General features: G+C 49.4%; 1 protein-coding gene across 1 annotated transcript in view; it reads left to right on the top strand.

The window, feature by feature from the left end:
- LOC146270845 (solute carrier family 22 member 23-like) overlaps window positions 1–21,862 on the top strand; it is a 31,636-nt gene that overhangs the window by 4,537 nt on the left and 5,237 nt on the right. Inside the window, exons 2-9 of the mRNA XM_084707454.1 lie at window positions 2,701–2,804; window positions 2,966–3,120; window positions 14,672–14,840; window positions 15,807–15,934; window positions 17,594–17,696; window positions 19,498–19,733; window positions 20,580–20,612; window positions 21,729–21,852. Of these exons, the coding sequence (XP_084563580.1) occupies window positions 2,701–2,804; window positions 2,966–3,120; window positions 14,672–14,840; window positions 15,807–15,934; window positions 17,594–17,696; window positions 19,498–19,733; window positions 20,580–20,612; window positions 21,729–21,852 (1,052 nt within the window). The remainder of the gene's footprint in view (window positions 1–2,700; window positions 2,805–2,965; window positions 3,121–14,671; window positions 14,841–15,806; window positions 15,935–17,593; window positions 17,697–19,497; window positions 19,734–20,579; window positions 20,613–21,728; window positions 21,853–21,862) is intronic.

The raw sequence follows: 21,862 nt of genomic DNA, 5'->3' as shown, positions 1-21,862 counted from the left end.
CTCTCTTTGCCTGTCTCCTCTCCTGTCTCCTATCCTGTCTCCTCTCTTTGCCTGTCTCCTCTCCTGTCTCCTAGCCTGTCTCCTCTCCTGGCCTGTCCCTTCTGCAGCCCTCAGATCCCAGACTGAGAGTGGGCATCCCATCCCCAGATGCCTAGTCAGCATTCAAAAGGCTGTGCAACAGCTGCAAAGTCAGCAGCGACGGAAGGGGGGCCTGTGGAACTGAAAGATTAAAATAAAGGCAGTGTGTGTGTGTGTGTGTGTGTGTTGGTAGGCGTGCTGGAGGGTGTTTTCTGATAAGGGCTGTTTCTGAACCGAAAAGGAGTCCGAAAAAACCCCTGCGTTGTAATGTCATGGAATGTTGGTTCTGAGTGGTAGCAGCCATTGCATGGTATCTTTTATCTGTCGCTCTCTTGCCGTCTTTCTGTCTTTCCCACTTTATTCCTCCCACTCCTGCAGTGTGTTCTCTTCACCTAGTAAGGAAACAATCGGCGCTAAACGTACTGTTGGAATTAGTGTCTGATAACCAAGGCGATAGTCTGTTGCTAGGCAGTATCCATGCAGCAGTCTTTTCACAGTATCTGGCTCGTCCACTTGCTAAGTCTCACTCCATCCCTCTCTCCTTCTTCTCTTCCTTACTCCCTCTTTCCCTCTCTCATCTCCTTCTTTCCCAGACTTTCTGTAGTTACACATGTATTCATCACCTGTAGCCGATGCTGTCATCATCTAATCAGACTCACAGATGATGAAGGGCCATTCACACACACACACACACACACACACACACACACACACACACACACGCAGACAGACATAAGCTCACCCATGGGGGTACCAGTGGGGCTTTTGTCCTCGGCCCGTCAGCTAATAGATGATCAAGCCCTGCCCACTGTCTTCACAGAGAGACCAATTCAGTGGATTCAAATGACTGAGACAGTTAGTCCTGTATCCACAGTCCCTGGAGAGAGAACACAATGTCCTGCAGCTCATTAGACCCCTGCTTGTGGCTTGTCCACGCTCAGCACATTGTCACATCGGTTGTCATGTCGCCTAACCGGGATGGATGTGTTGCCTTTAGCAACTCCTAAATGACACTTCAGAAAGGCAGCTCCTTGTCGCTCTGACTATCTTTGTTCGGCATTATTCGGACACAGCAGGTCACCTGCATGGTTTTCGTGTCCTTAAAAGAGGAACTGGATGTCTTGCGCAAGGGTAAGCTAGCCTCCAGGGCTAGTACGCTCAAATGTGGACACCTGCTTTCCCTCCGTCTCGTGTGTCTGGTGGCCTGTGAGGCACGTGTTGGTCTGTCATACCTTAGTCATACCTTCCAGCGTGATTTCCTGTTTTCAACCACGGGATATATAGTGTAGGGTCAACTGTGATTCCGCACAGTCCAGTGTTTGTGGCCCTGACCACAGCCTTGGTTGTCACACAGTTGGATAATAGTCAGAGTTTCAGTTCACTCCATACACGCCCTTTAGACAGAGAGCATGATTCTCTTGACACGCTCTAGTTTCTTGTATGAGATGTTGTTGCGCAACTGGAACTCGTTTGCCTTCTGGCGACACTGATACGCAAAGAGCCAAACTGGTGTGGGTGAGTCACATGATCACTGGGTGGGGGATCCGGGAGATCTGAACAAGGTTGTTGAACCAGAGGTTACAAGAGGCTATGATCTCCCTGGCTTAGAGCAGGAGCCACACATACAAGTCTGCTCAATTCTCATACTTGACCTTGATACTATAGAATCATACTATTATATGATACTATTACATCATAACTATGATGTAACTATGATGTACTATGAACATATGAACTTGAACACATTTTTTTCGAGACTACTTTGTGGATATATTTCTTTCCATAATCTGTGGTGGTGGAGGTAGAGTGTTTGGTCAAGGTTGAAGAATGTCAACTGAGTACACCACGTGTCATGCACCTGTCGCCACACACACAGTTTTTTCCACACCCAGGCCCCTCCTGCGACACCCCCCCACCCTCTCGTCTCTGCCCCCCAACCCCTCCAGACAGCTGGGTGCTCAGAGGCGGTTCCCCCCCCCCCCCCTGCCCTCCGACTCGCCCCCGTACACCCATGTCTGCAACATACACATTGAATGGAGAATGTCAGTAAGACTCGAGCGCGATTGATAATATGACTTGATTTTCGTTAGTTCAATGTGCCTTTTTATCTGGGTGTGTTTGCCCAGGGCTAAACCCCTAGACATGTACAAAGCCGGAGTAGGTACACTTTCTGGAAGCAAATGGGATAAATACACACACACACACATTTTGCATTCAGGGAATCCCACTGCAGTTGGAGAGAAGAGATTTAGTCAATAGCCAGAGGGAGAGAGAAAGGAAGGAGGGAAGGCAGTGGGGGGTATGTTACATATGATTAGACACAGTAGGGGATGTACTTATTAGAATGAAAGACCCTGTCTGCATACTGGTCATGCTCTTGGTTGTGAACTCTTGGTTTTCCCCTCTGATCTCTTGTTGTTCTTCCTACAGTGCTAGAATAGGGATCTTTTGGGGTTGGAAACTCGGTAAATAAGTGGGTGGCTGGTTAAGAAACCCAAGCCACGACGAATGAGGTTTGCAATCCACCAAAAGGTCTCAGAAAGTTGTTTCTAATGATGCGTTATGTGGGAGAGTAGAGGGGCTCATGTGTATTGTTGATGTGCTTCCTCTCTGTCTCTACAGTGGAGTCTGGTTTGTGAGTCAGCATGGAAAGTCCACATCGCCAAGTTCTCCCTGTTGGTGGGCTCCATCTTTGGATACCTGGTGTTCGGAGTCCTGGCCGACTGGTAAGTCTTTCTCATTCTGTTAACATTTGACCGACCCTTTAATTATGGGAATTCTTCATTTGTACCCTTTGTCTTGTGGGAGGGAACAAGTAAATCACAAAATGAAAGCTATTTAGTCACATCAACTCCTTCCTCCTCCTCCTCCTCTCCTTGGCCATCAGGTTTGGCCGCCATCCGGTACTGATCATCTCTGTGTTCTTCATGCTGGTGTTCGGACTGACCGTGGCGTTTTCCATCAACGTGCCCATGTTCAGCACCGTGCGCTTCTTTGAAGGCTTCTGTCTGGCCGGCATCACCCTCTCCCTCTACGTCCTCAGTAAGTGCTGCTGTGTGCTTCCCACCCTTCAGTCTCTCAACACAGGCTCTGTCAGTGGGAGGGCTACCTCCAGACCACGGCAGGCAGCTCCTGTCAGTCTTGGGCGGCTGCAGTCTGCTGTCGCCGTCTGTCTCGCGGGCGGTGTCCAATAGTGAGCCTGTTCCCTCTGTCAGTCTCTGTGTCAGCGGCCTCTTTGACCCGTTTAGGGAGGGAGGACATTGGTTTCAGATTTGTGGGGTGCAGCTGCAAGGCAAGCTGAGCTTTTCTGAAGTGGGTCATGTTTGCGGAGGGTCATCAGAGGGTCAAGGAGCCTGCGCTGTGTGTACTAAACATGGAGGCAGCCGTGTGGAAAGGCCAAGGCCATGGCCCCACAGCTGTACAGCCAGGTCTGGGACAATGGGAGGCTCACCTTCTGGGCTAACTTCCCTGTGGACTCAGCCTTTGTTTTGGGTTTTAGATTGTAGAACAGAGTTGAGAAGTTGTGTAGGTTATGGGAGTTGTAGTGCATGTGGTGGTGGGTAGGAAAATGTGACGAGAGAGAGAGAGGGATAGGGAGAGGGAGAGGGAGAGGGAGAGGGAGAGGGAGAGGGAGAGGGAGAGGGAGAGGGAGAGGGAGAGGGAGAGGGAGAGAGATCTCCTGTAGTCTTCTCTCCTTGAAAGAAGCTTCAGATAGAGAGAGCCTTTGACCTCTAATGGGGAGCTATTGAGTGACAATAAAGTACTGACCTTATCAATGCTCTGGGTCAGTTTTCACAATGTACGCCATCAAACACAGAGCGTGCAGCGTGCGTACCCTTGGAACTGCTTCTGATTTGTTGGCGGCCTTTATCAGACAGGACTAATTCAACTTTGAACCCTGGGTTTTGGACTTTTGCTAGAGCTGGTCAATACAGAGGGTGGGTGTGTGTGTGTATGTGTGTGTGTGGGGGGGCATAGACAACCTGTCCTCTGGCGACTGCAGCAAAAGCACAGTCATGGAGATGAATTTCCCTGCACAGTCTGCTGTGACCTTTTGTCTCGGCACAGTAAAGGTTTGAGGAGCAATAATCTGTCCTTTGGATATGCTATCCACGTTAGCCCAAGCGGGTAACAGCCAGGAGGAGGGGGGAGGAGGGGGTGGGAGGTTACATTAGTCTTGATGACCGGGCCTTGCGGTCTGTTTGCACAATGGATCATTAAAAGCTGTCTTCGGCTACAGTAATTGTCAGGTAGGAATGGGGATGTATTGGTTAGGGTAAGAGGAGGGGAGGGGCGGTCCGGGGAGTTCTGTGTGTGTGTGTGTGTGTGTGTGTGTGTGTGTGGGTCCGCTCCTCGTCCTTGTCATTCTAATTTACTCCACACTGTCTACCTTGAAAGCCTCGCCACTCAGACCAAAAATAGCTGAGCCGATTGGTCCGATCTTGGGACGGGGATTGGAGGGAGGCGGGGATGATTGGGGGGGAGGAAAGAGGGCAAGATGGAGGGAGGGTGGGCCTTTGAGGCCAGGGGGACTTGAGCAGTCGGGTGCTTCCAGAGGTAGAGAAAATGAAAGAATAGCTGTGTAATCAAGCAACGGTGTTCAATGAAATGTCCCCAGCATGACCGAGCCTGCTCCTCAGTTACAAGTCCTAAAAGCATTACTCAACACACCTGTCGGACATTTAACTGAATGCCTTTGTCTCTCCTTGATGTCAAGCTGAGCTAACCCAGAGTTCCATTTTACTGTTGACTTTGTGAGCTAATGTTTTGTCTCAAGCTTAAGTTGTGGGCCTAAAAAAACTGAGGTCACTTCACTCATGTCAGACCATGAAACTGTGAAAACATTTGGTGTCCTTGCGATCGTAGAAATACAAAACGGGAAGTGACCAACAAACAGGAAGGGAAGTGAGAGAGAGCATTATTTACCTGCGACGGGTAATCCTTCTATGTGCATTGAGATTTCCTCTCGAGCTCAAGGAATTTTAAGTTGAGCTCTCTCTTATAAATAGTTCGAGCCCATATTGTTTTTCATATTTCCAATAGTATGGTGTTGGTCTGTTGTTCCACTATCTGTCTGTATTGCCACAACTTCTCTAATGCTGGTACTGTAAATCAACCGCTTTAAGGGCATCTTTACACTACAGACATGAGATGAAAATACAGACATGAGATGAAAATAAAACTTATTTCATCAAATGTTTCTTTTGTCCACTCAGCAAAAACAAAATCCCTATAAAACACCTATAACTCTTGCTTGAGGCCAGGTATTCACTGGACTAAATACACACAGCAACATTCCTCTCTGCATTTGAGTTAGACATGGAACTTTGGGAAAGTCTGAGGGTTGTTGATGTGTCATGTCAGTATTTTTCTCTCTGGAGATAACCAGTACTGGATCTTGTCATTGTTACATCAGTGATGTCATCCCTGTTTCCAGTGAAGGCATTCCCAAAGTAGAAAAGGCTAGGCAGGCAGGCAGGCCAGTGGGTTGTGAGAGGTTTGTGTAGTTCCAGTGTCTGTTCCGCTCGGCTGGCCTGTCAGATTCAGAAACACCGCATGGGCAGACATGCCTGATGTGAGGCGACACCAAATACTGCTCCTGACGCTAACCAGCATACGGAGAAGAGGGGGGGGGGGGGGGGATAAAGGAGATGAAGGAGGCGTAAGGGGGACAATAAATTGGGTTGGGGGTTGGCGTGGTTCAGGAAAACCATAGAATCGCAATGAACAGCGAGAGAACATACAGAGCGAGAGCAGAGAACACACCCAGACCTCAAGTCTGGACGTCAACGCATTCCTTTCTATATTGCCTGTTTGTGTACATCTGCTTTACATAATGCAGTCCAAAGCATTTCAATTCATCCACTATTTACGCTGATGAGCCAAAACATGATAACCACTCACATATGAAGCGAATAACATTGATGGTCTCCTAACAAGGGCACCTGTTCATGTCTGGGTAGATTAGATGGTAAGCCAGCCAGCCAGTTTTCATAGTCGGAGTGTTGGATGCAGGAGAAATGGGCGTTGGGAGTTTGACAAGGGCCAGACTGTTCTGGACAGATGGCTGGGTCAGAGTGTGAGGTTTTTAGGGTGCTCCAAGTCAGCTGTGGTTAGGACCTAACGGCAGTGGTCCTAGGATGGACAAACCACCAACCGGTGACAGGGTGTTGGGCATCCAAGGCCCACCGCTGTTTGACACGAGCCAATGACCTCGACATTGCTGCAGACACCCCTTCATGACACTGGTATTCTCTGATGGCAGTGGCTTCTTTCAGCAGGATAATGAGTCCTGTCACACTGCACACATTGTTCAGGAATGGTAATGATAAAGTGTTCATGGGGTTCTCCAAATTCCTCAAATCTCAGTCCAATTCAGCAGGGGTCAGGCGCATGGACGAACCAACAATATGTTAGGCAGGTGGTCATAATGTTTTGGCTCATCAGTCTATAGCGTTCTATATTTACATTTAGTCATTTAGCAGACACTGTTATCCAGAGCGACCTACAGTAAGTACAGGGACATTCCACCCGAGGCAAGTACGGTGAAGTGCCTTGCCCAAGGACACAGCGTCATTTGGCACGGCCGGAAATTGAACCAGCAACCTTTGGATTGCTAGCCCAATTTCCTAACTGCTCAGCCACCTGACTTTTCTAAAAAGAGAGAATCAGTGAGACATAACAATGTTTACATTTAGTTATTTTAGCAGACGCTTTTATCCAGAGCGACTTACAGTAAGTACAGGGACATTCCCCCAAGGCAAGTAGGGTGAAGTGCCTTGCCCAAGGACACAACATCATTTTGCACGGCCGGGAATCAAACTGGCAAGCTTTTAATTCATAACCAGCTTTTCTAACTGCTCAGCCATTTGACCCCCTATATATGATCCCTACATATTAAACAAAGCAGAGTACCCAAGCAGCAAGCGTAAGTTATCCGATCCATCATGCTCCACTGCTATATTTGTAGGTTTAGGGTGCCGAAATACGAGTTCCATGTTGTAATTATGTGTTAGCAAAAAACTGTAGCATAGCATCCCTTGCAGGCCGAGTTCCAGAGCTTAGCCCAGGGGTCACACCGGTGGCTAGCTGTTGTAAGTGTATATGTAGAGAGCTTTTGTTGTACCCGGCATGTTGTTTTCGGTGAGTGTTTTGCTCCCCACAGAGCTAGCTAACTCTGAGTCATGCTAGCTGGCTGTGTGCTGGCTTGTTTGTGTGAGCTCATTGTGACCGCTGTGAACCGGGGTTATTGTGCTCTGGGGCAGTGGGGTCTTGTTTTCAAGTACTTTCCCTTCATTCTGCAAGTTAGCCATCTATGCTAACTGCAATTTTTATGACTTGTAAATGGGTAATGGCTGATTATCCAGTTTAGCCGACAGCGAGCGTCAGTTGATCTGTGGCTTCTTGATAAATGACGGCTTCAGACACACAGACCTACTTTGGTGCGTCCTATCACCCCTGTGTGTCCGCGGACACATGGCTTATCTGTGCTGCCACACAGCTCATGTGATCACAGGATCGAGAAGCCATTCCGAAGAAAAGAGATCCCTGCGTCCCTGGGTACACCCTGTTCCCTGAACATGTGTCTGCCTGCATGTGCGTGTTTGTTTGTGTGTGTGTGTGTGTGTGGGCTCATGCACGTGACAAATGTGTTTTAGTGCGTTTGCATTTCTTTGCATGCATGTCACCCGCTCTTCACTCGTGTGGATGTGCTTCTGAAAGATGATGTGTGTGCGTGCTTGTGTGTTTGTGCATCTGGGACTGGAAACAGAGAACAACGCATGAGCCATAAGTCTTGCTTACTTAGAAGGTCTGGTGTAGCCAAAGATGTCACCTGACAGTGTCACCTGTGTGTGTGTGTGTGTGTGTGTGTGTGTGTGTCTGTCTGTTTGTGAACCTTGAGTCCTGCTGAGTGAGGTCTGGTAGGCCTGATGATGTCACTTGATACTACTAACTGTTTGTGTGTTGATGTTTCCCATATGGTTCCCTTCTATTAAACACAGTATACTGTTTTGTACAGAACACGTTTGCTTGTCTGCCACCTTTAGTACACATTTAAAATGTATTGGTGTGATTAAAGTAAGAGCAAATATTCATTGTAATTATGATTTGGAACAAATGGAAAATGCAGTCAAAAGTTTGTGGCTCACAATTCCACATTATCCACTCGACCTCATCCGAATTTGTGGTTCAAACTCGTAAACATTTAAGGAACACTCCCTCCATTTTGAAGTCTTTAGAGAATCACACCGCCCAAACCTTGGCAAGCTACATGGGATTGATTCTGTCTGGATGGTGTGCTCCGGACACACCCAAATGCTCACTATACTGCATTGATGGTGTGCTTGGAGTACTTGGTATCTGCTCCCACTGCATCACGGTGAGGCAATCCCACAGTACACGCCCCGCTATGATGACGGCCCCTCTACAGCTGCTGTATCTGCACACAAAGGGGACCGAGAAGGATATCCTCTGAACTACCATTAGGAAAAACAAAAGCCTATGTGTGTCAGGGGGCAGTTTTCTCAAAAACGAGATCCAGATGAGAATCCCAGATAGTTTCACTATGGTAGATTACAAATGGTTCTACGTATAGTACGTCCCTGTAAAATAATTGTCGTTTTGTTTTACTTCCTCAGAGGTGGGTTTGTACAGTGTCACATGCATGGAAAGCAAATGCCAAACTAAACCACTTTGTTTATAGAATCGCAACAACAACAAAAACGTGATGATGACGATGTGTGTCAATCAGTAGATCAGTGCTTTAAGTGTGTGGGGGAGTGGGGCGGTCATAGTGACGAGCAGTGTTGAAGGTCTTAGAGACAAAACAGCCCAACAATGTCACAACGGAACAAAAGGTGTTGCGCGGACTGAGGCCTCCCAGAGGTAGGGGAATCCACTCTCTTAAAGGTGAAGGGACACACCGGGGCCAGGTGTGTCAGATCACAGTAAGACTTCCTCACCAGGCCCACCATCCTCCACCAATAGAGCAGGGAGATCGGAGGACGACAGTCCTCACAAGGCTTGGAAGCTGTCACGGTAGGGCCACATTGTCTTTGGGATGAGAGTTTAGGAAGAGTACCAAATGTCGAATGACTGGTTGTTTGCTTGTGGACCCAGAACGTGTTTGTGCAGGTCCTAAATGTGTCACCTCCTCCCTTTTGAGTGAGATGACAGATCAAGGTGTGGGGGGGGAAATGGTGTCACCGCCTGTGTGTGTGTGTGTGTGTACTGTATATGTCCTCGTGCGTGTGTGCGCGCGTGTGTCTGTGTGTTTCCTCTGTGGTGGTGGAAGCAGAGCTTCTCTATTCAGATAGGATTTGAGCCAGCACTGCTCACATTCGGCTGCATCGCTGGATCGCGCTGGGATGGGCCATGCCGAGCCGAATCACGCTTCCTCTTCTCTCTTCTCTAGTTTCCTCTCCTCGCCTCTCCTCTTTTTTTCCTCCTCTCTTTCTTCTCCTCTCCTCGCCTCTGCGATCTTCTCTCTTTTCTTCTTCTCTCTTCCCCTCAACTCTTCTCTTCTCCTCTCTTCTCCTCTCCATTCCTCTTCGCCCCCATTTTACCACGGGCATTAATCTCCCTGTACAGTGATAAAGGAGAGCCAGGTGGGAACAGAGTGGGTGTTAGATAGTGAATAAGTGTTTGTGTGTGTATCCATGCTAGGGCCCTATTTTGATGTCCTATTAAAGTGCATGGTCGCTTTCCCTCTGTCTCTCTCTTTCTCTCTTCCCATGTTGTTCCTTTCTTTCAGTCTCTCTTTATTCTCTCTCTCCTCTTCCTGTCTCTGTCTATTGGCAGTCTCTCCATCTGTGTGTAAATGTGCTGGTCGGTGCAGTGCAGGTCCCTGATGTATGTCTATCCTTAAGGCCTGTTGACAGCAGTAGGACTCTGTCCATCCTGCTGAGAGGAGCATTTCATTTCACCATCACTTCCCTCAGGCTCCCTGTGGAGCAGCAAGCCGCCACAGTCAGTCTCTGCCTCTCTCCCTGCCTCCCTCTCTCCCTGTCTGCCTCTCTCTGCCTGTTCCTCTCCCTCTCTCTCCACCTGTCTGCCTCTGTCTGCCTCTCTCTCCCTGTCTGCCTCTCTGTGCCTGTCTGCCTCTGTACCTGTTCCTCTGTCTCTGCCTGTCTGCCTCTCTCTCCCTGTCTGCCTCTGTGCCTGTTCCTCTCCCTCTCCCTCTGCCTGTCTGCCTCTCTCTCCCTGTCTGCCTCTGTGCCTGTTCCTCTGTCTCTGCCTGTCTGCCTCTGTCTCCCTGTCTGCCTCTGTGCCTGTTCCTCTCCCTCTCCCTCTGCCTGTCTGCCTCTCTCTCTCTCCTTGTCTGCCTCTGTGCCTGTTCCTCTGTTTCTGTCTCTGTCTCTGCCTGTCTGCCTCTATCTCCCTGTCTGCCTCTGTGCCTGTTCCTCTGTCTCTGTCTCTGCCTGTCTGCCTCTATCTCCCTGTCTGCCTCTGTGCCTGTTCCTCTGTCTCTGTCTCTGCCTGTCTGCCTCTGTCTCCCTGTCTGCCTCTGTGCCTGTTCCTCTGTCTCTGTCTCTGCCTGTCTGCCTCTGTCTCCCTGTCTGCCTCTGTGCCTGTTCCTCTGTCTCTGTCTCTGCCTGTCTGCCTCTATCTCCCTGTCTGCCTCTGTGCCTGTTCCTCTGTCTCTGTCTCTGCCTGTCTGCCTCTATCTCCCTGTCTGCCTCTGTGCCTGTTCCTCTGTCTCTGTCTCTGCCTGTCTGCCTCTGTCTCCCTGTCTGCCTCTGTGCCTGTTCCTCTGTCTCTGCCTGTCTGCCTCTGTCTCCCTGTCTGCCTCTGTGCCTGTTCCTCTGTCTCTGTCTCTGCCTGTCTGCCTCTATCTCCCTGTCTGCCTCTGTGCCTGTTCCTATGTCTCTGTCTCTGCCTGTCTGCCTCTATCTCCCTGTCTGCCTCTGTGCCTGTTCCTCTGTCTCTGTCTCTGCCTGTCTGCTTCTATCTCCCTGTCTGCCGCTCTGTGGCTGTTCCTCTCCCTCTGCCTGTCTGCCTCTGTATGCCTCCTTTCTCTCTGCCTGTGCCTGTTCCTCTATCTGTGCCTCTGTCTCTGCCTGTGCATGACAGAGACAGGAACCGATACGTTTCTGATCTGTGATCGGGTTGAGGCCCTGACTTTGAATGTTAATTTATTCATGTGAGCCCAACTTCTTGGGGAGATAGAATAGAATGTGTGGGCATTGGGTATGGGAAAGAGAGAGAGAGGGAGGGGGAGGGGGGAGAGGGGGAGAGAGGGGGAGAGAGGGGGAGGGGATGCCTGTTTGTGTATGTGTGTGTCAGAGTGTTTGTGTGTGATACACAGGCTGAACTACAAACCATTCTTTCCTTCTCCTCCCCTTCTCTTCCTCCAACCCTCCCCCCCTCTTTCCGTGTCTGTATAAATGAGTGTAGGTGCCGTGTTTTCTGTGAGCAGGTTAAAGTTCACCTTTTTGTGGAGTGTGCATTCCTGGCAGCTCGGCTAACTTCCTTCCCTCGTTCTGTCCATCCGTTGTTATCTAGCAAGCCCACACAATAACCCAGCACTCATAGGTTTACCTTTCTTATACTGTCAACCATGACACTACCCTGATAACCCTAATACATTAGACTAGGCCCCAAAGCCTTCTCTAATCTAGTAACAACATACACCAAGCTAGGCCCCATAGCTGTCTCTATCAATAAACCCCACATAGTGTAGCCTAGGTCCCATAGCCATCCATCCCATCCATAATAATACACTAACCTTAAACTTCGACAAGCCACCATGACAAACAACTCTCCTCAGATTTTGAAATCCGAGTTGTAGTCCGGTTTTGGTGGCGTGTCCGGTGTAGTGTCATGGTGACAGTGAGGGGGTGACAGAGGAGGTGACTATCTCCACTATTTGTTTTTTCAGTTCTGATGACTGAGGGGTTTTGTGGACTGTACGCACACTTTATCAGTGTTTGTGTAAGAGTGAATGTCTTTTATCTCTCGCGCTCTGTTCCCAGCTGGGAGCAAGGCTGATATTCTGTGTTTGCGTTGATATTAGGGTCGGTTTTCACCGAGCACACACACACACACACTAACTCACACACACACACACAATGAGCCAGTTCAGTGTGAATACAGTGATCTTCAGCAAGTGTAAAAGTAGATGAGATTAAAAGTTGGAATGTTTTGTCTAAAGTCTACCGTGACCCACTGATCTTGTTACGAAGAGATAAGCACCCGATCAATGAGTGGGACCTAAAGTGAAAGTCCACGGAGAACGTGATGCCACAGGTGACGCGCGCGCACACACTCGCGTCCGCCGTGCGCTCATTGCGTTTGCGATGTGCCTTTAAATGAACATCCCGACGGCATCGTAAGGTCGTGGAGCGGTCAGTGTGTGGATTGTGACAGGAGGCACCCGGGGCCCTGCGAGGAACACAGGAACCCAGGGGCCGGGGGTCAGAGACGACATCATGGCAAGAAAGCCATGAGGATCTCATGTGACACAGAAAGGTCACCCAGCTCATTGGCCGCAGGGATCAGGGAAATACCTATCTGAGGGCCTCTAGTGGTCAGAGTCGGTAAAAGCGGAAACCTTCGACCCTCCTGACTCACTGAACTCTCTGTCCCTTGGTTGTCCAGGCTACCGAGCACATTCCTGACCAGAGACACGGTTGAGGTTTGCCGCACGCTTTTGCGTCAGCCAAACCACCTGTTAGTCAGCAAACCACGAGGTGCTTCGGTGGTTTGACGGCCTTCTAACGTCCACTGCATGGGCTGTCATCACGTCAGCTGAAGGTAGTTTCCTGTGTCGGTCTCCGGGTTCCGTTTGAGGCCAGTTCCGTCACCTTGCCATGTTACCGTGTCACTGGGGACTTTCAGAGGGCGCCTTGTGTATGACATCAGCTGAGCAGTGGGGATTTGTGTGAGCAGGGGCCCAGGCTGGAGCAGTGCATTGTGGGAGTGCTGATCTAGAGGGATGTGGAGGATTAGGGTCAGCAGGGGTAAGGAGCTCAGAAGGCCTCCGCTCCTCAGGAGTGTGTGTGTGTGTGTGTGTTTTCCCATGCCCATGACGTACTGTGGGGCCACAGTGTGACCGTCAAGATCTCCAAAACACCCGTGAGGAATGTCATCCCCTGCTATTCCTAATCACCGGTCCACGCTGAGGGCTCGCAGGCTCCTACTGGGGAGGGCTGGTGGGTGGGAGGGAAGACTGGGGTGAGGTTACTCTCCTCATCTGTCTCCTTATATCCTCACCAATGTTCTCTCCCTCTCTTTCCCTCCCTCCCTCCCTCTCTCTCTCTCTTTCCCTCCCTCTCTCTCTCTCTGTCTCTGTCTCTCTCTCTCTCTCTCTCTCTCTCTCTCTCTCTCTCTCTCTCTCTCTCTCTCTCTCTCTTCCCTCCCTCTCTCTCTCTCTCTCTCTCTCTCTCTCTCTCTCTCTCTGTCTCTCTCTCTCTCTCTCTCTCTCTCTCTCTCTCTCTCTCTCTCTCTCTCTCCAACCTTGTCTCCCTTTCCCCCCCCCCCCCCTTTTTCTGTCTCTCCTCTCTTCATTGGCTTGGTCGCTCCAGCTGCAGAACTGTCCCTGAACAGAGAACATTATTCATGTCCTCAGGAGGGGGGCATAGCCTCATTGAAATTCCCGGGTCCTTCTTTTTGTTGTGGTCCTTTCTTTTTCTTCCTTGAGGAATGGAGCGGAGCTGCCGCCAGTCCCTGTATTATCCCAGCCCTGTCACCTTGAATGGCCCCATCTGGAACAGCCCCTGCATGCCTCGGCTGCACAAAAGACCCCCCCCCCCAAAAAAAAAAGAGGGAGAAAGAAAGATGCGAAAGATAAAGGGATGAATGAAGGACAAAGGAGCCGAGCGGTGTGGGAACGGCGGTGTTACAGTAACGTAGCGTCCTCCTGGCTCGTGTGCTGCTCTGCGGTCTGGAAGGCCGAGGTGTCTTTGGTGGCTGCTCGCTAGCGCGCCGCGCATGCTAATGACCGGCTGAATGAATCAGAGTCTTTCTGATAGGGAGAGAATGAACACAAGGAGCCTCTCTCGCTCGGTTCCTGCCTGCCTCACTTGGCTGATTGGCTGAACGAGGGCGCAGGAAGGACTGACTTGGCAACCGTTCTTATCAAATTGTGTGTGTGTGTGTGTGTGTTCCTTTCCAGGTTATCCGGAGGTCATCTAAGGGGTGTCTTGTAAAGGCCATCCCTGATAAACTGTAGTACTTCACAAATGCATGAGCCACTCCTTTGCGACGTACAGCTCATAACACCAGGATGGTCTTTCCTGCCACCAAAACCAGTGAATAGTCACTCATCCATGCCGATATGTTACTTGAACCTGAACAGGTCCTTCTAACCTCTCAAGTGAAAGCAAAGTTGGGATGCAGTAGGCATATCGTAATGGGAACAATGGAGATATTTGCCTTACAACTCGAAATTCCTTTCTCGCAAACAAACGTTTCTTTGAGGTCGTCGGGCCCCTGCGAACATTCCGTCCTCTATCTGTATTGTGAATGGACTATTTGTGTATTGCTGTATTTGTGTAGTTGCACTGTTGACTTATGGACCCTTTCTCTCTCCCCCTTTCTCTCCTTTTTTTCTTGTTCTCTGTCTCTGTCCCTCTCTCTCGCTCCCCCACAGGGATTGAGCTGTGTCTGCCGGGCTGGCGTTTCACCGTGACCATGGTGGCCAGTTTCGTGGTGTTGGGGGGGCAGCTGCTGATGCCCGGGGTTGCATACCTGTGCCGGGACTGGCAGGTCCTGCAGGCCGTCATCGTGTGCCCGCTGTTCCTCATGCTCTCCTACATCTGGTGAGAAGACCACCAGCCCCTGTTGACACGGCTCCTGTCTTGTGTGATGGTCTAGGTCAGATGTGTAGTCTGATATTGTGTGGGAAATGGGCCTCATGGTGCTTTGCCATCCCTTGATATCCTCCTCCAGAGCAATGAGCAAACTCCTAAACAGTATTTTTACCCGATGCCTGGAACTTTTGGATAGGCATTGTCCAAAATTTGCAGCAAGAACATATATTGATATTGGATGCAATGCCCTGTCCAAACACTTTCAGTCACTCGTTTTCAACACCAAGATTCCATGTTCTACTTGTTGCATAATCTATGTTCTGACAATACCTCACATTCGTCATTATTCAACATTATTCTGTTATTAGAGGCCTAACAAGATATGCTAGAGCTGAAGGACATTTCCACACTAATCATTATCTTTCAGTAATGGCTATGTCTTATTTTGTGCTTATTTATAACTTGCCTTCAAACAACCTCTACCATAACCAAAGTTACCTGTCAATGGTGTTCTGGCTCGTAAATACTAATTTGTTGACCTCCATTTACTCTGCCATGGCAAAGTATACTGACTGAGCTCAGAAACTGGTGGGGAAGCTGCCAAAGGAGAGAACCTAGGTCTGTCAAAGACAAACACAAAGCCTGTCATTGTTGTTTTCCGCAGCGCACCTGAACAAAGCCCGTTTTCATAATTCGGCAGTTATCACATGATTTCAATGCTTCCATCTGAGATTAGACCGAGTATGGCGAGCCCAATGAGTCCCAAACAAGAGAGACAGAACGAGAGAGAAAGAGAGAAGCAGCGGAAGAGAGCGGCGGGGGGAAAGAGAGCGAGGAAAGGAATTCCCAGGATAACGGCGTCTGAAACAGGCTCCCAAGAAGGAGACAACAACAAAAAAAGACTGATTGGATTTTGATTCATCAGCGTTTCTCTTATTAATGAGGGACTCTTCCGTTGTTCATCGTTCCCCTCAGGATCTTCCCAGAGTCGCTGCGATGGCTGCTCTCCACTCAGCAGTACAGTCGCTCCAAGTACATCATGGGACACATCGCCAAGAAGAACCAGATCAACACTGAGCTGGACCCTGACCTGATCCTCACAGGTAGGCCTCACACAGGGAAATGAGACGCCATCCTCTTCAGCCCCGGCCCTTTATATGAGGCTGACCTGGGTCTGCTCTCACCTGAAACGCATTGATCGGTAAATCAATAAGGATATATTTACATTCCTTGTGTTTTTTTCCTGGCCAAATGGTCACAGTTATACAGTTATGTAGGAAAGGATCTGAGGCTAACAGTGAGGTGTGAGGTGTCTGCCTTGGGCATGCAGGGTTTATGGCCTGATAGAGATCCCCCCCCACCCCAACCCTCGGCCCCCTCCTCTGTGGTACCCATGGTAACAGGTCGACTCCGGGGTCGGTGGGGTTGGTAAACCTACACTCCGTCTCTCTCCTCCATTTCCCAACCCCCTCCAGGCACTCCAGCCCTTTGATTATCTTTATCAAAACAAGAATGGAGGGAGGAGAGGAAGGGGGAAGAGAAACAATAAAGGAGAGGAGTGGCAGGGGGAGGAGAAGCAAGGCAGGGGGAGGGGGGAGGGGCAGGGGGAGGAGAGGCGAGGAGAGGCGAGCCAGGGGGAGGGGGAGGAGAGGTGAGGCAGGGGGAGGGAGAGGTGAGGCAGGGGGAGGGGGAGGAGGGGCAGGGGGGGGGAAAGGCAGGGGGAAGGAGAGGTGAGGCAGGGGGAGGGAGAGGTGAGGGAGGGGGAGGAGGGGCAGGGGGGGGAAAGGCAGGGGGAAGGAGAGGTGAGGCAGGGGGAGGGAGAGGTGAGGCAGGGGGAAGGAGAGGGGAGGCCGGGTGTATGGTCAACAGATGGGAGCAGGTTAATCCCATTGACCCCGACTCTCGCAGAAGTAGTCCGGGGCGTCCTGGCACACAGTGGAGGGAGAATGCTGTTAGTTGTCACAGCTGACACACCAGAACGTCCACCCTACATATCCATGTGTCTGCTGGGCAAGTCTACAGACCCTGCTTTCGGCATCCAGGAAAGGATCTTACACAGGACACATGTTGATGTGAGAAATGGAACAGTACAGGGAAACCGAGCTGGCTCAGGTGAAATGGACTCCTTCATTTTCGTTGGGCTCCTGGAGATTTGGACCAGAGTGCGCTGGTGCAGGGATGGAGACACAATGTGGGTGTGTCAGCACAGTGACAGTCATCTGCTGTATTCATGGGTTTAGTTTGGCCCCGGCTACCTGCTATGTTTAACTGAGGTATCCTCACACGGGTATTTGTGTGCGCGTGTCTATTATTTCTGCCCTTTGAAAGGCAGAGTCATGTTGTATTAGGGGGATTAGTGGAAGAGGTATGCTGCTTGGTTGGACACACCCACACACACACACACACAGTCAAAGATAAGTCAGAACAGTCTTGTGGAATGTCACGTGCACAGGCAGAATGTAGAAGGTTTGTTTCCATGGCAACTGGTTGGATTCCAAAACAACGCCGTGCCCCCGTCAGATAGGCAGTAGGGCGTTGTCCCTCCGCAAAGCACACTCCTCCATCAGCCGTACGTTTAGTCATCCCCCCCCTGCCGTCACATCTGCAGTAACGACAGGACGACATGAGTCTTGTGGAGCCATTGTCTTTTGTGACTCGCAGCTGTCATGCATGCCTTGCTGCTGCTGGCGCGACAAAACAATCGCGATGTTCACGATGTTCCATGCGTCCTCCTGAACCCTGGTGTGGCCTCCTGTTTCCAGAGCTGCAGAGGGCCCTGCAGATGAAGCCCAAGAGAACATGCATCGTGAAGATGGTGGGCACCAGGAATCTGTGGAAGAACATCGTGGTCCTCTGTGTCAACTCGTAAGTCCTGTGTGTGTGTGTGTGTGTGTGTGTGTCCCTGCCTGTTTCCTATGTTACCTGTGTGAGATTTGTTTGGTGTGTGAGTGAGTGAGTGAGAGAGCGCAATTAGAGAGGGTAAAGCGTATCTAAACGTAGGTGAACTACAGGCCTCAACTACAGAATCATGTCGGCATATCGTGTGTGTAAGGAGACAAAGAGAAAGAGGGAGAGAGAACTTGAACTAGTTTGGCCGTGTGTGTGTGTGTGTGTGGTGTTGCCACCCAGTGGCCCATGGCTTCCTGAGGCGTCCGCCCTATTGACTGGTCAGTTGGATGCAGCGTTGATCAGGGGCTTCCTGTTCCTCCTGCAGTGGACGTTCTGTCCGTCTTTCCCTCTGTCTGTTCATCCGTTTGGCCCTCCTCCACTGTGTCCTGGGCAGAGTCGGGCCTGAATGTTTACCATTCTACTGCCTGGTGGACCTGACTTTGGACTGACCTTGACTTTTACATGAGCGTTGTTTGTATGAAACCATAGTCAAACAAGTTTTGTGTGTGTGTGTGTGTGTTTAGGTGACATCTTTGACTTTTTAACCCCTCATCCACTCCCCTCTGCATCATCTACACTCTGTCTCTCTCTCCCTCTCTCTCTACATTCAATCTAAATTTCAGGTGCTTTATTGGTATGTCAAGAGATGTACTGTACAAAAAAACACAGATACAAACATACCTATAGCTCTGCATTTAGACACCGATACATGACATGGACAACAGTACAGTATGTGGACACTGCTCAGTGTACACACACCTGCTTGTTGAACCTCACATTCCAAGATCAGTGGTTCCCTCTTTGTTTCTGTAACAGCCTTTCCTGGGAAGCTTCAATAGATGTTGGAACAATGGTGCGGGCCTTGCTTCCATGCAGCTTGAAGAGCATTAGGGAGGTTGGGCACTGATTTTGAGTGACTACACCTGGCTTGCAGACGGCGTTAGAATTATTACCAAATGCGTTTGATGTTTGGGTCAGGGAGTGTGCAGGCCAGTCAAGTTTGTCCACACCAAACTCGATAAAGCATTTCGGTATGGACCTCTCATTGTGCACGGTGGCATCAGCAAGCTGATACAGGAAATTGTTGCCACAAAGTTTGATACACAGAACATGGTCGAGACAGACATTTCATGCAGATTGCTACATGCAGTGCTGAATACATGGAATGGTTTGAATTGTCATCTAACAATACCCCACTGTTAACTGCTCACAATTCTTCATTCTTCTTCATGATGTTGGGGAAGTATGTCGTTTGCATTTCTTTATGCATTCTGTTTAAAATGTGTGTGTGTGTGTGTGTTTGATGACAGTGAAGTATATCTGGAACCTTTCTGGAATATCTTTTTACTCTCAAATTGACCGGTAGGATTCTGACAGACGGACTATAGTTGGTCCTTCTTTTGTTTTTGAAAGAAGCAACGAGTCGTCTGCAGAATATTGAGCTTTTGATTTCAGAAGCAGACTTGATTTTGACTGACCTAGGGAAGCCAGTTCGTTGATGTGTGTGTGTGTGTGTATATATATTATATACTGAATAGACTCATAATTTAAACCTCGCCATCTTTGGAGGAAGAAGTCTGTTTGCAAAGGGAGGATCCCAGTTTCACTGCACATTTGTCATATTCATATCGTTTCATATGTTTTTCCTCCCATTCCACGTTCAACACATTTGAATCAAAGCTGTTTTGGCCCAATTGAGAAAAGGGCTTTCCCTAAATGCAACAGAGCAGGAAATAACTGGCGTCCTTGTGTTGGATCTCTCCCCTCTGGTGTCCAGGCTGACGGGCTATGGGATCCACCACTGTTTCGCCCGCAGCATGATGGACCACGAGGCCCACGACACGGCCATCTTCCACAACTTCTACGCCGACTACTACACCAAGGCTGGCATCGCCGTGGCGTCCTGCCTGGCGCTGTGTCCGGCCGTGGGGCTGATGGGACGACGCGGCGGCCTGCTCATGTTCATGATCGTCACCGCCCTGGCCTCGCTGCTGCAACTCGGCCTGCTCAATTGTGAGCGCGCACGCGCACAATAGCGTACACGTCACTCGATCTGTTCCTCCACTACCACTATATAGCTCATGCCGTATCAGTGTCCTAGTCCTGGCGCATTGACCTTTAACATGCTCTTTTATGCAACAAGACTGTCATCGAAAGAGTGGCTTGAGATGACCGAACTACTGGAAACCTCTCTATTTGTGGCACTCAAAGACCAATACCTCTTATGACGAGTGAGTGCCTGAATGTCAGCTCCAGCCAGTGTAAACCTCGCACGGCAATGGATCTTGTTTCTCCGTCCACACAAGTGTCAAGTTCATTCAGAGTTTAGCTATAGTGCGGAGAAAGTGCCTAGTATAGAACGTTTTGGATGTCCTCAACCCTGTTCTTGGAAATTTGCATTCTCCACTTTAAGTCGAATTATTCTCTAGTTGATGTACCGAATCATCTGGTTAAAGCTGGGGCTAGAGCAAAAAAAATAAAACTGCAGGATGGAAGCTCCCCATTTCATGTTTACCAAAACAAAATTTGTCAGAACAGAGGGAACATGTCTTAGTGGCACGCTTGTTTGCTGCCCGTTCCTTAAATGTGAGTCAGCAAATATTTGACCAGATTCTGAGTGCTCCAAGGTCACAGGCAACACCCACACTCTTGTCCTCGGGTTCTATGAAAGCTGTCAATATATATACGAGCAGGAAGAAGCAGAAGTGGGAGTGGGGCAGGCTGCATGCTGTCTGTTTGCTCTGTTGGTGCTGTCGTAACCGGTGTTGTCTGGTGTCAGCTGCCCACACTCCGTCGTTATCACCACCTTGTTTTCAACGTGTTTTCTTGTTTTCTTTCTTTCTCTCGTTTGACCTGCAGTGGTGGGCAAGTACAGCGTGCAGCTGAACATAGGTAAAGTATGACTTTGTTTCTCTCTCTTACACAGCTGCTGGAATGTGGGTCCTTGTATTTGGGCTGGTGGAGTCAAGGACAACAGTATATATGCCAGCTCACATGACCTCTGCAGAAAACTCTATTTTTGATGGTGTCTGGTGAGATACCTTGTCACAGAGCCCAGCATGTCTGCTGAATTGAATCAATACATAAACATCAGCCCATTATCAGTGCTCATGATCCAATAACATAAACATCAATAACAGAATGACTATGCATCACAATGGCTCATTCAGTAGCAATTGTTTTTTCCAAGCTGTTGATAACAAGTTTACGGGAGCATGTTGGTAGAAATCGGTTTGGAAGTATGTCAGAATTCCTTATTGACCTGTCCTCAGGGTTGGCTGTGTCTGCCGCCAAGTCATAGACTGTAAGCATCACCATCAGGAAAATGCTCTTTGAACCACACAGCTGTGACCTGTAACAAACCCTAACCCAGACCCTAGTCCCTCCCACGCTGGAGTATGATCTGACTAATTGGCCCAAACCCTCTCTTCATCCTCCTCTCATGTTTATCAGTCTCTTCATGCTCCCCTTCTCTCCCTGTGGGTGCGTGGGCAGCTAAATGAGCATGGGTTGTCAGACAGACTGGGGATTAGAGATAAGAACAGGCCCAAGCCAATCACAGACCAGACTCGGATCATCCTCTTTAGGCTCTTTTCAATGTCCTCAGTCCCCCCCCCCTGGGTGTGTGTGTGTTTGTGTGTTTGTGTGTGTGTTTGTGTGTGTGAACAATCTGTTTTCTTTTAAATTAGCTGGGGCGGATCAGACAGGCTGTATTCCGAATGCTAATCCAGATCCGAGTTAAACCCACCATCCCAAATTCAGGATGTCGGACTGGGCAGTATAGTCACTTATGTTACATTGTATGACCTTTGTAGAGTCAGTCCACAATTTAGGACGGTATTAGCCAGCCATGGTGAGTTTATGGAGTTTAGAAACTCTCTCAACACGCTATCAAAGCCTCGTCAAAAGTTTTCATACCGTGCGAAGCTGTTCTCATTGTATTACGAATTTATGAATAATGGCTAATGTGTGTGTGTGTGTGTGTGTGTGTGTCTCTTCCCTGCGCAGAGCGCTCAGATACGCTGAATAGGAACTTCTCTATTGCCTTCTCCATCATCGGCATGTTCTCCTCCCACGCAGTCAGCAACCTGAGTATCTTCTTCTGTGCTGAGATCACCCCCACAGTCATCAGGTAAGCCCTC

Source organism: Hypomesus nipponensis, chromosome 10, assembly GCF_054491055.1.
Source record: "Hypomesus nipponensis isolate SF chromosome 10, ASM5449105v1, whole genome shotgun sequence".
In the NCBI taxonomy this organism is placed as follows: Eukaryota; Metazoa; Chordata; class Actinopteri; order Osmeriformes; family Osmeridae; genus Hypomesus; species Hypomesus nipponensis.
Note: the sequence above shows the minus strand (reverse complement) of the source record. Positions and strands in the feature narration are given on the sequence as shown.